We start from the raw sequence: 15,960 nt of genomic DNA on the forward strand, positions 1-15,960 counted from the left end.
TTGTGAAATTACACTAACACTTGACCCCCCCCCCCCCCAAACTTGCACTGACTTTGCTGATAAAATGTACTTTCTATGACTGAGATGTGTGGTTGTCCCACCTAATTATCTTAAGATGAATGCACTAACTAAAAGTTGCTCTGGATAAGAGCGTCTGCTAAATGACTAAAGTGTAAATGTTGGGCTGATAGTTATATCGTGTGTGTGTGCGCACAGGGGTGTGGTATGTACATGTGTGTGTATTTCTGTTTAGGGGGTGCATCCCTGTGCATTTACATGTAGCTTTGTGTAGGACTGGGCGTATAATTATTTTTAATTTCTGCCATCCAAAGATGTCTGCGCGGCAGTTCAGCCAGCTCCACAGAGTCGACACAGGGCTGAAATTGGAAGTAGAGCAAGTGAGCGGAGCTGCTGTATTGATAAGAGCGTATCAGGCTCCGTCAGCAGGCCCTGTGTCCGCCACGCTTCCCTAGGGAGGGGAGGAGGAGCTGTGAGTCTGCCATCTGTTGGAGCAGGCGCCTCACTATGGGGAGGCAGGGAGGCATGGGGGTGGGTTGGTGCAGGCAGTCTGCAAATATATACACGTACATGTAATAGCTGCAGATCTGACTGCCAATTAAGGTATAAATGTAATGGGAGCATGTGTGAGGAGTGCTAATGAAGACAAGTGGGCAAACTAATATAACAGCACAGTGTGTGTGTTTGGAGGGGGAGGGTTTCGCTACCTAGTTGGGTTTGAGGGGGCAGAGCCGCGACTGTTGGCACACACCCTGCCTACATTATTGTGTGTCCTGTCTGTCTGGGGCCTGCCTGGGCTGTTGAGTCTCAGGCTGTTGACTTCTCCACCCTCATTTAGGCAGACTGTAATATTAGTATTTAATAAGTGAGGATAGCGAAGTTATTGTATATTCCATGTAATAGAAGACACCATTTTGTACATGGGAACTAAATGGAGCCACAATTTAATTTGGTGTGGCAGGTAGCCTAGTGGTTAGCGCGTTGGGATAGTAAGTGAAAGGTTGCTGGATCGATTCCCCGAGCTGATAAGGTAACAATCTGTTGTTCTTCCCCTGAACAAGGCAGTTAGTTCCCCGATAGTCCGTCATTGTAAATTTGAATTTGTTCTTAACTGGCTTGCCTGGTTAAATAATATTAAGTAGTGAATACACATTATGTAAACATAATTTTAACACTAGTAGCCTATCCATTTAGACAGTGATTTGGGTAGTATGAATAAATTCTATCTGAAATTAACTCCATATTACCATATTTGATTCTAGAACACAGCACCAAGTACAGTGAATGAAGTGCAACACGATGAATATTCATATTCACAACAAACTACTTTCAAGGTGTTAGTATAGAGGACATCAATCCAAACCATTTCATAGGCTTACCGTGTCACTTCAAGGCACATGTTAAAAGTTGTTATGCAGTGCCATGATGACACAGTAATTGTCTGTTGTTAGAATAGACTCTTAAATCTGCCATATGCTCCTGCAGAACATAAACCATTCATAAATCTACGAGCCTACTTAATAAACTAGGTGGTCGATCGTAAATGATGGCAGATATACGTTTTTTAATTCTGTCGTTGTCCTGCATGTGATGGGTTTAATTCCCATCAAATAGAGATATTACAGGTGACAATTCAGTATATCACCATGGGCTATGGAAATAGCTTTCGTGACTATGTATAGCCATAAAACACCATGGACTGCTTAGGTTTATGGAATAGCATGATAAATAAATGGTAAAATGCAATCACATTATCGCCGTAGTGAAATTCATCTGATGAGAAACACCTATTAGGTGAAGCTGTGCATGCAATGCTTTATCTGGACCACTAGTCGTTGCTCTTTCCCTGCAGTACGATTGGATGGCAAAGCAGGGGACTTTTCAGTAGTTTAAAAATGTTAGTAGGAATCTGAGCGGGTGCTCTGTTGCGATTGGTTTGAGATGCACTATCTTCTTTTCGTGATTGGTCACGAGGTGTTAAAGGGGTGTGAGAAGTGCTGTTGAGGGAACGGGGGGGGGGGGGGGGGGCAAGGTCTATCTCTCATCCCGCTTCACTTATCCCTTACATGCCTCATCCTCCAAGTAACCTAGTAGGTTTTCATACACTGCGTACAGTACGGTTTGAAATGTGATTCAACATACGCACTGCTGGAATACTATTCTGTGGCAGCTAAAGGATTTGTGTTTACACCTTTTTAAAGGGGAGAGGAAAGGCAGACCACCTTTGCCATGCCAGCGGATTTGTTAGCGGTTTTATGCGTGATTACTACGGTTTACGCAGTGGAAGGTAAATTATTTGAGTTTCTCTCTTTTTAGCTGTGATATTCTATTGCTATGTGTTCACGTATGTGAACGCAATATGGTGCATTAACAGTGTTATTGTAAGCGCATGGATGTATTCGTTTCTAAAGGTATGGAAAGTAATTAGGATCTTGGATGGGATAACTTTGGAACTGGTTCCGTGGCGCCTGTCTGATTGATTCAGGCAGAGGTACCCAGGGTCGAGAGTGGGTGTACCACTGCCACTACGATGGTGGATGTGCAGTTTTGGGTCATGTATTCCCTTCAATAATATACCTTCAATAATTAGACTACATGATGAGCATTGAATCAATGTATTATTGATTAATATTATATATATATATATCATCGTTGCTTTATGACGCGTTTATGTCGCGTCGAAACTTGGGACCTCCGAGTTGAAAGGAACGTATGTTATTTGTGTAGAGCTTCCTATTGGTTGATTCTGATACCTCCCATGTGTGGAACTCGGGCTCCGGCTCTTTATTCTAGGTTAGCAAGTCCGAAATTCCCGAGTTTCGGACAATACCTAAACGCTGCATTAGGTTAATTGCTTCAATTAAGATATTCCACGATTTCTTCCAATCATTTAATGCCGCTGGACAATTAAATACAAATTCAACTATACATAGGCCTAATTCCCCAATTATTTACACCAATATTATTTGATAGGACATTACCTCCCAAACATATAGGCTAGTGGAGGAGATGAGGGAAGCCTGCGACACCCAGTCCCCGGCACCCTGGTGTATACAGTCAGTCAGTGCGCCACAGAATATTCCTTTCAGGTCATGTTTTAGATATAAGGTGACAGGTAGAGAACCTATACTAATTTATTTTGCCATTGCCTCCTAAACCTCCATACATTATGACTTCATTGAATCTATTTTTACTTGATGTGAAACTGTCCCTCTATATAAGCTATAGAGAAGGTCAAGGTCTCTCCGAAATGCTGTTTGTTCGATATAATAATGAGAAGTTCTGTAGGGAGGTTTGTTCCTCTCATGTCCATTTTTCTCTCCGGTTTCGACAAAATATTTAAAAGGTGGATTTTGTTTGTATGTATATTTTTGAATAGGTTACTCGGACAGAATCCACAGGTTGGCTGGTGTCACGAGGTGTATTGCTATCATATCCCCAGACGCGATGCATAACGCGTCCTCCGCCATGGCTGCGATGAATAGCCTAGCCAACGTGCGTCAGTGGGGAACGCAATGACAGTCAGTTGATCGAATGCCCTTGTTTCATGTTTTCTTACTGAGGTTTCTTGTAGATCAATGCACTGAGATACACCATGTAAAAAAAAAAACTGTATCAAATGTTTCATCTTTGATTTGACCAGCTTGTTGGTGATGATAAGATACAATATGTCAGGGCAGGTAACAAGGTTTTGGAAAGGCAAAATGGTTACCTATTTAACCTGTACTTGGTATAAAAATACATGGGATTTAAAGCGCTCTCAAGAAACTCAAGGACACTTTACAGCAAGACAGTAAAAACGAAAACAAGTATAAAATAAAAACGAATAAAGCTACAAATCCCCATAATATGTGGACTAGGGGTGACTGGTCATATAGTGAGGACCCTCACCCTTTGCCTGGCCGTGACAATAACCTGGCTAATAAAATCAAATTACATTTTATTCGCCACGTGCTTCGTAAACAACAGGTGTAGACTAACCGTGAAATGGTTACTTATGGTCCATTCCCAACAATGCGGAGAGAAAGAAAATAGAGAAATAATAGAAAAGTAAAGAACGTGGTAATAATAAATACACAATGAGTAACGATAGCTTTTCTATATACACTGGGTACTAGTAACGAGTCGATGTGCAGGGGTACGAGGTAATTGAGGTAGGTAGGTAGATATGTACATATAACTAGGACTAAAGTGACAGATCATAAACAGTAGCAGAGCTTATGTGATGAGTCCAAAAAGCGCTACAAGATCAAGCAGATTGCGTTCTTCATTTCACCTGTCACATCATTTTACATTATGAAGTTTACCGTAGTTCCCCAGAACAGTTGAACCAGTCACGCGTTTGTTTGTAAATAGCACAACGGGAGAAAGTGGGAGTTTGTGAGTCCATGGCGAGTCACTGTTGTGCTGCGCACATGAGGTGATGAAGTTACACTTGTATGCAATTCACTACTAAATGTTTGCCATCATATATCTTATAACGGTATTCTACCAGAAGTGAAAGAGCTCTGGATGAGATATTTCTACAGTTGACATTATTTCTCTGTTAGCGTTTGTTCTTCTATCCGGTGCTCCATTAACCCATGCTGCTCTTCCTTCAGAAAAGCATGCATCACAACTTTCTTCATTTGCACAATTTCTGTCTTTCACTTTCGATTGGAAATGTCCACAACCCCCGAAAATGAGATTCGGTAGCTACTACTGTAGCTATGCTTGAATGTATGAGTCTTTGCAATTAGTTTGTTAGTTTCGCTCGTTAGCATTTAGCTAACAGCATCTACGTGATTTTGCTATTAGTTTGTGCAAATGTTGTTAGCATTCTGGTTATAGAAGCCCAATGGGAGCGTCTTGCGTTTTTCGCCTGCCCCTGTATGCTATGCTGGTAATAACGTAAATCCTAATAACAAGAGAAGAACGGTATGATGATTTGAAAATCTGGATACCACCCAAGCCTAGTGTTGATGTGTTTGGACCAGTGGCAGTCTGTACCGTTTAAGATGGAGGATGATAATGTTTTTTAATTAACATGGCCTTATTTCTATTACAGCATATTGGATGACTGTCAGTCATATTACAGTCACTCAGCTCAATGTAATATGGATAGGTTTAGGCTTACTACATGATCCAAAAAAAAAATTCTGTACCCATCATGAGGTTGCTACAACCTAGCTTTTGAATAAAAGTTTACAATGTAGGTGCACAGGTCTAGAGAATTTTGAGTAATCAGACAGTGACACATTCAATATCGTCTTGCACACTTTTGCCTGTGTCTAGCTGATCTAGGGTGTAACCATTAGTCCAACAGTTGCAAACAATAGTTTCTATTGGATAAATTCATTTATACCCATTCCGTTTGCCTCAATTCAATACATTTTTTTCAACAGAATCACTGCAATGAATACACCCCTGATCACAAGCAAACAGCACTTTTATGCCAAACACATAAAAACAGCCTGTTGTATTTCTAATTCCTTCTTGCATCTATCTATGCGCTCTCCTCCTCTCACCTTTTCCCTCCACTTGTGGACTTCAGTGCACAACACATCAGCTGTCTGTGACCAGGCGAACAAACCTTTCCAAGCCAAACCTTCATATCATGGCCACTAACCTCTACACACAGTCTACATTGTTGTCATGTCATAGGCAGCATAGTTACTAGAACTAACACATTAGTAAACCCGCTACAGTGTAGTCGGCAGCAATCAGTTTAGCAGTTACACCGGCAGCCCCAGTAGCAATAAATTAATAAAACCAAAAGCTTACCTTGACTCTGAAGAGTTCCAGTGTTGGAAAGCCATAACTAGCTATCTAACATAGCTTCCCTCTGTTTGTTTGAGCTGGGTGTTTGAGTAGGCTAAACTAGCTAGCGGAATTCATCACTAGCTAAGTAAGTGAAAACAAATATGCTAAGAAATATCTCTCTTTTTCTGCTCCTTACTTTTGGAAGATATTAATTTGTTCAAAATGGTTCAATGATTATTTTTCTTTGTCAACTACTCAACACATTTTAGGCACTGTAGTGCTAGCTAGCTGTAGCTTGTGCTTTCAGTGCTAGATTCATTCTCTGATCCTTTGATTGGGTGGACAACATGTAAGTTCATGCTGCAAGAGCACTGATAAGTTGGAGGACGTCCTCCAGAAGTTGTCATAATTACTGTGTAAGTCTATGGAAGAGGGTGAGAACCATGAGCCTCCTAGGTTTTGGTTTGAAGTCAATTTACGCAGAGGAGGACAGAAGCTAGCTGTCCTCGTGCTATACCATCGCACTACATTAGAGTGCTGCGGAGGCTACTGTAGACCTTCATTTCAAAACAATGTGTTTTTATAAATTATTTGGTGACGTGAATATATGTAGTATAGTTTTATCTGAAAAGGATGTGAACATATTTAGTATCGTTTTATCTAAATATATAACTTTTTAAAATGTTTCACTATTTAGATTTTTATGAAATTCACTGAGGATGGTCCTCCTCGGATGAGCCTCCCACTGGTTTGGACCATATGTGACGTGGACACAGAGGAGCTTGAAGCTCTCGACCTGCTCCACTACAGCCCTGTCGATGTGGATGGGGGCGTACTTGGCCCTCCGATTCCTGTAGTCCACGATCAGCTCCTTTTGTCTTAATCATGTTGAGGGAGAATTTGTTGTCATGTCACCACACTGACAGGTCTCTGACCTCCTCGCTAAAGGACAGCGGTTCCCAAACTAGGGGTTGTGAAAATGGGGTCCTGGGAGAATTGACAAAATCCTGGAGAAAATAGATATATACAAAAAATGTATAAATTATAATATCGCCATTATATCTCAATCATTGTAATGTGGTTAACCTTAACAATCTAAATAAAAAAAAATTCAAATCTAAAAGATACAATTCAACTAGAGAGCGCCCTTATATTATGGGAAAAAGCCTCACTTTGACCGTTGCACTTGAATCATTCCCACGGTGAATGGCTAAGCCTGCTACGCTATGAAACCACACACTATTGCAGAGACTTTGATATTACTGGATGCAACTGATATGGTGAAAACAATGGGTAGGGAGAAAGACGCACAAACTCACATCAATAGCTTTGTCAGATAACACTGTAAAATGAAGAATTCATGCTATTGCTAGCAATCAAGAGAGAACTCTGACTGAACGACTCAAACTCTCCAGCTTATGCTCTCCAAATGGACGTTAGCTGTGAGGGCCGAGATGTCCATGCATTGACTTTTGTTCACTTTACATGTCAGGGGATGCTATTCACGAGTACATATTATTCTGTCTCAGGATTCCCGAGCATGAAACGGCACAGGGGATGTTCAGTGTGCTGCGTGGCTATATTGATGAAGAACAGATTCCATGGGATCAAATGGTGGGCTTTTGCATAGATGGGGCAGGTCTCTGCACTCTAGTTATGAATGGGTCTCCCTCTGCCATATGGACGCATTGTATGATACACCGAGAGCAACTCGCGGCAAAAGAGCTGAGCGCAGAAATCAGAAATATACTGCAGCAGGTAACTTCGATTGTAAATTACATCAAACCACATCCACTGTGCACACCTGTTCGCAAAACTATGTGTAGATATGGGATCAGAGCATGACAATGTTCTTTTTCACACCGAGGCCTGGTGGTTATCGAGGGGGAGTATTGGAAAGATTTTTCGCATTGAGAGAGGAACTGTTGTCATTCACAATGGATGTAAAAAAAAAAAACAGACTTGGTTGAGTTTCTGTGTAATGAAAAGAAAATGTCTCCTTGCATATTTTGGAAACTGAACGAACTGAACCCAAGCATGCAGTGGAAATACAAGAGCATTGTGACCAAATCAGTGGATTCAGAGGAGATGATTATTTTTGGAGAGAGTCTTTCAAAAGTGAACCATGCCCCCTTCCCTCAGCTGTGCATCAGTAAGTGTCCCACACAGTGATGACTACTCACCTCCAACGCCTGGAAGGGCACTTTGGGACCTACGTCCCAATCCATTTGACTGTGATCCTGGCTCAGTTGACATGCCGGTAAGTGAAATCGAACACCTACGGAGGAATTTTGGTTCCTGACTCAAATGGAATAATACACTGCTGTCTCCCTCTGGGCATTAATGCCATGTTCAAAACAACTGGGAACTCAAATCTCAGACTTCTGACTTCAGTGCGTTCAAGAAAACTGGGATTTATGAAGCCGGTGATAGATGTGATAAACTCCTCAATGCCATCAGAAAAATCCCGGAACATGTTTGTCTGTTCTAGCTAAACAGTCCTGTAGATTAGCATCCGCTTCATCTATAGGCCAGCCCCGATAGAGGACTGCTTAGCTCGCCTATTAGTGGCCAGGCCCCATGAATGAGATGACCCATGTTAAGGCAGGCATTGTCAAGAAATATCCACAGCTATCCATAAACAATGCCAATTAGTGAATTGCCTTGGCCTTATTAATGAGCTGCCCCATGCTTTGGCTTTGCCCTACATTGGGTATGGTGTGGCCAATCAGGCCAATCCTTCAGCAGGACTTCCTCTAACCCAGCCTCTCAGTGCCCTAATTGAAAGCAGGGTCTATTGCGGGTAAATTGCTGCCTAATGAAATGGGCGATTAAGTCATTTAAACAAGAATCTGTTTAAGGGAAACAACGTTATAGTGATGATTAGAGTCCAGATCATTCCTCTCACAACCTTACAACAGCCGGTGTGCTGCTCTCTGCTTCACTTCATTCTCTTCTTACCATACCATTAGGTATTCAGTTATCTTCTCTCTCCCTCCGTGCTCTTCTTTCATTCTCTATGCACAGCTAATTGTGTGAATATTTCAACTGTCCTCTGAATTCAGACTGAGACCAAATCCCAAACATTCAACTGCTCTGTTCTAATCAGCACTGTGTTTTAATGAGTATTTTCCTTGTCATCTTTCTTCATTTCTCTTTCCATATTTTGCTCTATTCACCCCCCCCCCCCCCCCCCCACCCTTTTCCCTTTCGTTGTATCCACATATTTCTCCCACTAACTGTCTGTTTCTATTGTACTAATTTTCCCCTTTTCTCTCATGGTCCCTCTATCACCCTGTGTTTTAAGACATTCATTATTGCCAAGCCTTAAATAAATTGACCATATCCCCTAGCATGTTAATGCAGCCTCTAACTTCCAGGCCTGCCTTATCTTAACTCTCTCTGAAAAACTCAAACCCTTCACCAATGGTCTAAGAAGAAGGATATGGGAAGCGAGAGGATTAGGTAGAAAAATAATTGTGGTGTTGGCTGTTAGAAAAGGGATAGAGAGGAGAGAATGAAAGAGGTAGTGAGTTAGTGAAGGATGTGGAGTATGTAAGTTACTGAGTGAAGGGTGGTGGCGGTGCTAGGGTGGCATTGGGGGCCCCTCACTTCCTCCCCTAATGAAAGAGGGCCCTAGGCCTGGTTTCCATTGGAAAGAGTGTGGTTAGCATAAGGGTACATGTCCGTACAAAGAATCATTGTTATGTCTGCGTGGACCTGCTCCAGGGCCTGTTTCCTCTCTCTCATATTCAATTAATATTAAACTCAATTCATATTCAATATGCTTTATTGACATGAAGGACAAGGTCAATGTCGCCAAAGTAAAGTGATACACATAAAATATGAAAACAACAGTGATAGCAATTAAAATAGTAAATATAATGCTCATGGAAAAAAATATACACTAAAAACATACAAAAGTGGACACCCCTTCAAATGAGTGGATTTGGCTTTTTCAGCCACACTCGTTGCTGACAGATGTATAAAATTGAGCACACCGCCATGCAATCTTCATAGACAAACATTGACTGTAGAATGGTCTTGCTGAAGAGCTCAGTGACTTTCAACATTGCACTGTCATAGGATGCTGCCTTTCCAACAAGTCAGTTCATCAAATTTCTGCCCTGCTAGAGCTGCCCCGGTCAACTGTAAGTGATGTTATTGTGAAGTGGAAACGTTGAGGAGCAACAACGGCTCAGCCGCGAAGTGGTAGGCCACACAAGCTCACAGAACGGGACTGCAGAGTTCTGAAAATCGTCTGTCCTCAGTTGCAATACTCACACTACCGAGCTCAAAATTGCCTCTGGAAGCAACAGCAACACAGGAACTGTTCATCGGGAGCTTCATGAAGTGGATTTTCATGGCCGAGCAGCCGCACACAAGCCTAAGTTCACCATGCGCAATGCCAAGCGTGGAGTGGTGTAAAGCTCGCAGCCATTGGACTCTGGAGCAGTGGAAACGCGTTCTCTGCAGTAATGAATCACACTTCACCATCCTAGCAGTCGCTACGGACAATCCGCCTTGGCGGATGCCAGGAGAATGCTACCTGCCCCAATGCTTAGTGCCAACTGTAAAGTTGGGTGGAGGAGGAATAATGGTCTGGGGCTGTTTTTCATGGTTTGGGCTAGGCCCCTTAGTTCCAGTGAAGGGAAATCTTAACGCTACCGCATACAATTACATTCTAGACGATTCTGTGCTTACAACTTTCTACTGCAAGCAGTAGAATCAGATTTTAAATGCAGGGAAAAATAACCTTATGTAACAACCGGGACTGTGAAGAGACGCACACAAAGGTACAGATACATGTATACACACACATTGTGATATTGTTGGATGGTGGTATTGAGCATTTTGTGTTGTGGATATGTGGTGGTGTACTGTTTTATCTTTAGCTCATTCAGTACAAACATAGTTCACGGTTTTATCTCTTGTTTTACAAGTGTAACAGTATAACTTTAGTCCATCCCCTCACCGGGCTCGAACCAGGGACCCTCTGCACACCCACAAAGCATTGTTACCCATCGCTCCACAAAAGCCACGGCCCTTGCAGAGCAAAGGGAACAACTACTTCAGGTCTCAGAGCGAGTGACGTCACAGATTGAAACGCTATTAGCCCGCACCACCGCTAACTAGCTAGCCATTTCACATCGGTTACACAAGTAATGTGGGTGCATTGGTGTGTTTGGACTCCAGGAAGAGTAGCTGCTGCCTTGGCAGGAACTAATGGGGATCCCTAATAAATACAAACGCTGACTGCGAGCCAGGCCTAATCGCCCAACATCAGTGCCCAACCTCACTTATGCTTTTCTGGCTGAATGGAAGCAAGTCCCCACAGCAATTTACAACATCTAGTGGAAAGACTTCCCAGAAGAGTGGAGGCTATTATAGGGGACCAACTCCATATTAATGCCCATGATTTTGGAATGAGATTTTTGACGAGCAGGTGTCCACATACTTTTGGAAGATCATAATTTTTGTTTTGCTAATGCTAACTGTCAGTGCCCAGTTTTGCCAGTAGGCATCTAACACTGACAGGCTATACTGTAACCTCTGTTCTGTTGGAGACAACAAGACCAGGTCATTTGCATAGAGAAAGAGCTTAATTTCTTGTTGTCTAGGAGAAGCCCAGGAGCTCCAACTGTCTTGAAAATTCATCAATAAAGATATTTAACGATGTTGGGCTGAGATTTGCTGCCCTGGGTGACCCCTTGCCTCTTTGATTTTTACATGTATTTTCATTGTACTTTGATTTAATAACCTCAGGTTCTTCCTCCAATTTCACTTGGATGAGTTTCAGGAAGAGTCCTTTATGCCAGATGGAAGTCAATAAAGCAGGAAATTATTTTACCCTTGGTGGATTGATAAGGGTGTATATGTGGTCAGATGTTCTTTATTTCGGTAGGAAGCCAATTTGACTTGGACTTAAAGGGACATTTCACCATATTCATCATCTCCAGCAACACGCCAACATCAACGTATGTGAAAATTGCGCGTATCTATTTTTTGAAGAGGAAGATAAATGTTTCCAATGACATCATCTGTGTGCAAAGTGTGATTATTGTCTACTAATTGATTGATGATGCCATTGGAAATACTTATCACCCCTTAATTTTCACACATGTTGATGTTGGGGTGGTGCTGGAGAGGATGAATATGAACATTTGTAAAACACTGTTTTTGTTGAGGAAAGTCTGTATTCTCGTATTTTATTATGCTGCAAGAAAACCTTCCCTAAATTACTGGTCACGCAGATACCGTGATAATTATTATGGTCATATATTTGCCTTGAATATGGGTGTTATTATGCCTTTATTCCATATTTGTGGAAAGTATCCTACATTCAGCACCAGATTTAAGAGCTACTGTAGAGTATGGCTTCCTACAGCTTAGGGCTGCTTTTCTTCAGCATGGCACTGCAGATACTGTCTGTCCCACAGGCTTTACCACACTTGAAGGGTTTGATTTTCTCTTTCAGCTCTGTTAGTGTGATGGGTATTTCATGGGTTTTGTTGGTCTTTATTTTAATTTGTTTTTCCATTTCCATTTTTTTTTTTCAACCAATTTGGTCTGAGTCTCGGTTAATTTCTGGTATTCTGGATTTTCATATAGTTTTTCAAAGTAGTTTTTCCAGATGCCATTTCGATTGGGGTTGTTTCTCTTATTATGTGAGGCATTAGTCTCTCTGTCTCTCTGTGTGTGCGCCATTCATTCACTCTCCTGGTAATTAAAGTCATCAGCAGCAGCTCCTGGTGATAGGCGAAGCAGAGCTCTCTGTGCGCCTCACAGCCCCCCCAGCTAAAATACTAATTGGTTTTGATATTGTGCTTGAAGTTTGAATGTATATGATTATGGTCTTAGCTTTGTGTTTTTTAAGCATTCCGTTATTACATGGATTATGAGTCAATAGCCTTGTTTACAAAGGGACAAGAGAGCAGAGTGTTAGGCCAAAGGAGGAAGGAGAAAAGGCAGGAGCAGATTATGTAGGTAGGTGAGTTGCTGGGTCAGCTAAGTGTATTTATTCTTGCTCGCTCGCTCGCTCTCTCTCTCTCTCAATTCAATTCAAGGGCTTTATTGGCATGGGAAACACATGTTAACATTGTCAAAGCAAGTGAAGTAGATAATAAACAAAAGTGAAGTAAACAATAAAAATGTACAGTTAACATTACACTCACAGAATTTCCAAAATAATAAAGACAATTCAAATGTCATCTTATGTCTATATACAGTGTGCAAACAATATGCAAATAGTACAAAAGGGAAAATAAATAAACATAAATATGGGTTGTATTGACAATGGTGTTTGTTCTTCACTGGTTGTCCTTTTCTTGCGGCAACAGGTCACACATCTTGCTGCTGCGATGGCACACTGTGGTATTTCACCCAGTAAATATGGGAGTTTATCAAAATTAGGTTTGTTTTTTGAATTCTTTGTGGATCTGTGTAGTCTGAGGGAAATATGAAAATACATTTGGCAGGAGGTTAGGAAGTGCAGCTCAGTTTGCATCTCAGATTCCACCTCATTTTGTGGGCAGTGTGCACATAGCCTGTCTTCTCTTGAGAGCCAGGTCTGCCTATGGTGGCCTTTCTCAATAGCAAGGCTACCTACGTTCGCTGAGTCTGTACATAGTTGAAGCTTTCCTTAAAGTGTGGGTCAGTCACAGTGGTCAGGTATTCTGCCACTCTCTGTTTTCGGGCCAAATAGCATTCTAGTTTGCTCTGTTTTTTGTTAATTACTTGACACACTGGAAATAATTATCTCTTTGTTTTATCATGATTTGGTTGGGTCTAATTGTGTTGCTGTCCGGGCGCTCTGTGGGGTGTGTTTGTGTTTGTGAACAGAGCCCCAGGACCAGCTTGCTGAGGGGACTGTTCTCCAGGTTTATCTCTCTATAGGTGATGGCTTTGTTATGGAAGGTTTGGTAATCGCTTCATTTTAGGTGGTTGTAGAATTTAACGTCTCTTTTCTGGATTTTGATCATTAGCGGCTATCGGCCTAATTCTGCTCTGCATGCATTATTTGGTGTTTTACGTTTGTCCCATTTTGTAAATTCTTGGTTGGCGAGCGGACCCCAGACCTCACAACCATAAAGGGCAATGGGTTCTATAACTGATTCAAGTATTTTTAACCAGATCCTAATTGGTCTGTCAAATTGTATGTTCTTTTTGATGGTATAGAATGCCCTTCTTGCCTTGTCTCTCAGTTCGTTCACAGCTTTGTGGAAGTTACCTGTGGCGCTGATGTTTAGGCCGAGGTATGTATAGTTTTTTTGTGTGCTCTAGGAATTTTGAATTTGTATTTGTGATCCTGGTGACTGGACCTTTTTTGTCTTACTGAGATTTACTGTGACCAGAATCTGTGCATAAGATCTAGGTGCTGCTGTTGGCCCTCCTTGGTTAGTGACAGAAGCACCAGATCATCTGCAAACAGTAGACATTTGACTTGATTCTAGTAGGGTGAGGTCGAGTGCTGTCTCTCTCTCACTCTTGTCTAAATACATCGGTGTTTCATAACATCTTATTTCTGTCCTTTCTCTAGAGGCACCCTTCAAGACAGGGGCACCTCATCTCTAATGCCACGCTAATCTTGGTCCACAAGGGTCATAGGTCACATTATGCCTTGCTATGTGGATGTCCATGTGACTATCTGTGTGTATCTGCAAGTGCCATAAAACAGAAAGTAGGAGCCTTCCAGAGCACATTATACAGCAGAATTTGCTTGGCTGCTTTTCAGGACTGTTCAGGCACTGTTCTGTTCTCATATTCTATCTGTGGTGTTCTCTGTTCTGCATGCCCATCTCCTCTCCCATAGTAATGAGAGAAAGCAAGGGACAGAAGGTTTAAGGTAGAAACTGAGGGAGGAAAAGTTTGAACAAGGGGGAAAAAGTGTAGGAATGTGGACAGGCAGGTGATGGCGTGACACAGTTGGTAATGATCCTGCCCTTCCCCTTTTTTCAGGTAATTAGCTATTGATTGTTAAGATGCAGCAATACTTAAAAAAAGAGAAGGCAACAGCCCTCTCCTTCTGTGCCTTCCTTCTGTCCTTTTTACTGGAGTGAGCAGCATAGTTAGACTGGCTGTCAATCTGGGCAGCAGGGCCAGCCTAGTGGGGAAAAGAGAGGGTTCAGCAACTTGTGATGCAAAGCCTGGTGTAGACCAAGTCAGACGTTCCCCTTGAGAAGTAACTTTCTGGCGCTGCTCAGTCCTGTTGGATATACACGTATGCTTGCGTCCCAATAGAACAAGCAGAAAAGGGACATAAATAGAACTGTACATTTATGAAATGATTTCCTTTGGCAGGTGATGTATGGAATCAATGTGTCAAAGTGTTCCCATCCGGGTGAGAGTCTATCCAGGTGCTAGTGGAGGGCCACTCTGTAGTTTTGTCTTTGACTGTTTCATTCAGATGTCTAATAATGTAGATGAATAGGAATGAAATGCTTGTTCATCACTGTTTGGTGGCAAATTATGCTGATCATGAGATTTTCAGCATGCATGTCTTGTAAGGATAGGGACCCTGTGGGTGTGAAAAGATGGACTCACTCTGCCTCCCAGTTCCTTCCCTCCTGATTCACAGCCTCATTATTTTAATATGTGCATCGAAGTTGCAGCCCTTATTTCCTTTTTATACCCAGGAAACAATGCCATAAAGCTGTTACGTACCTCGTGAATCTTCCTGAGCGGCCATTTTAGATCCCTGTTACAGCCTTATACGCTTTGTCTTGTGTTTATGACCTCAGGAGTGTACTTATTTTGACTTGAGAGAGAGAGAATTCTGGCATGTTGTTGATGTCTCTTATCAGTCTGTGTATGGAACAACACAGGAGAAGACAGACATCTGCACATTAAACACATGAATTAACAGCCCAATCTTTGATGCATTTCTTATCCTACTGCAAATCCTCAAGGCAATAGGGTGATTTGACTGTTTGGGCACTAGGTGATCAGTGAGGAATAGGGAAGATATTGGGGTCGCAATTACCTTGTTGTCAAGGTTGATTTAACAACATCAGATTCAATTAAATTCCCTCAAGGATAGATATCACATCAATGTTGAAAATGGATTGACAGACGTGCAGAAGCACACCGCCCTGCCCCTCTACGTGCAACATCACTTGTCATTTCATGTTTAATACATGTTCATTATAGTCCTGTCATTACTAATTTACCTGACAGCTGACCTCATCATGGGCACTGCTT

General features: G+C 41.9%; 1 protein-coding gene across 1 annotated transcript in view; it reads left to right on the plus strand.

The window, feature by feature from the left end:
- Positions 1–2,007: 2,007 nt before the first annotated feature.
- LOC110524404 (ephrin type-B receptor 1) overlaps positions 2,008–15,960 on the plus strand; it is a 208,988-nt gene continuing 195,035 nt past the window's right edge. Inside the window, exon 1 of the mRNA XM_021604004.3 lies at positions 2,008–2,305. Coding sequence (XP_021459679.2) covers positions 2,248–2,305 — 58 coding nt within the window. The 5' untranslated portion in view covers positions 2,008–2,247. The remainder of the gene's footprint in view (positions 2,306–15,960) is intronic.

Source organism: Oncorhynchus mykiss, chromosome 5, assembly GCF_057628025.1.
Source record: "Oncorhynchus mykiss isolate SJ-2025 chromosome 5, ASM5762802v1, whole genome shotgun sequence".
NCBI lineage: Eukaryota > Metazoa > Chordata > Actinopteri > Salmoniformes > Salmonidae > Oncorhynchus > Oncorhynchus mykiss.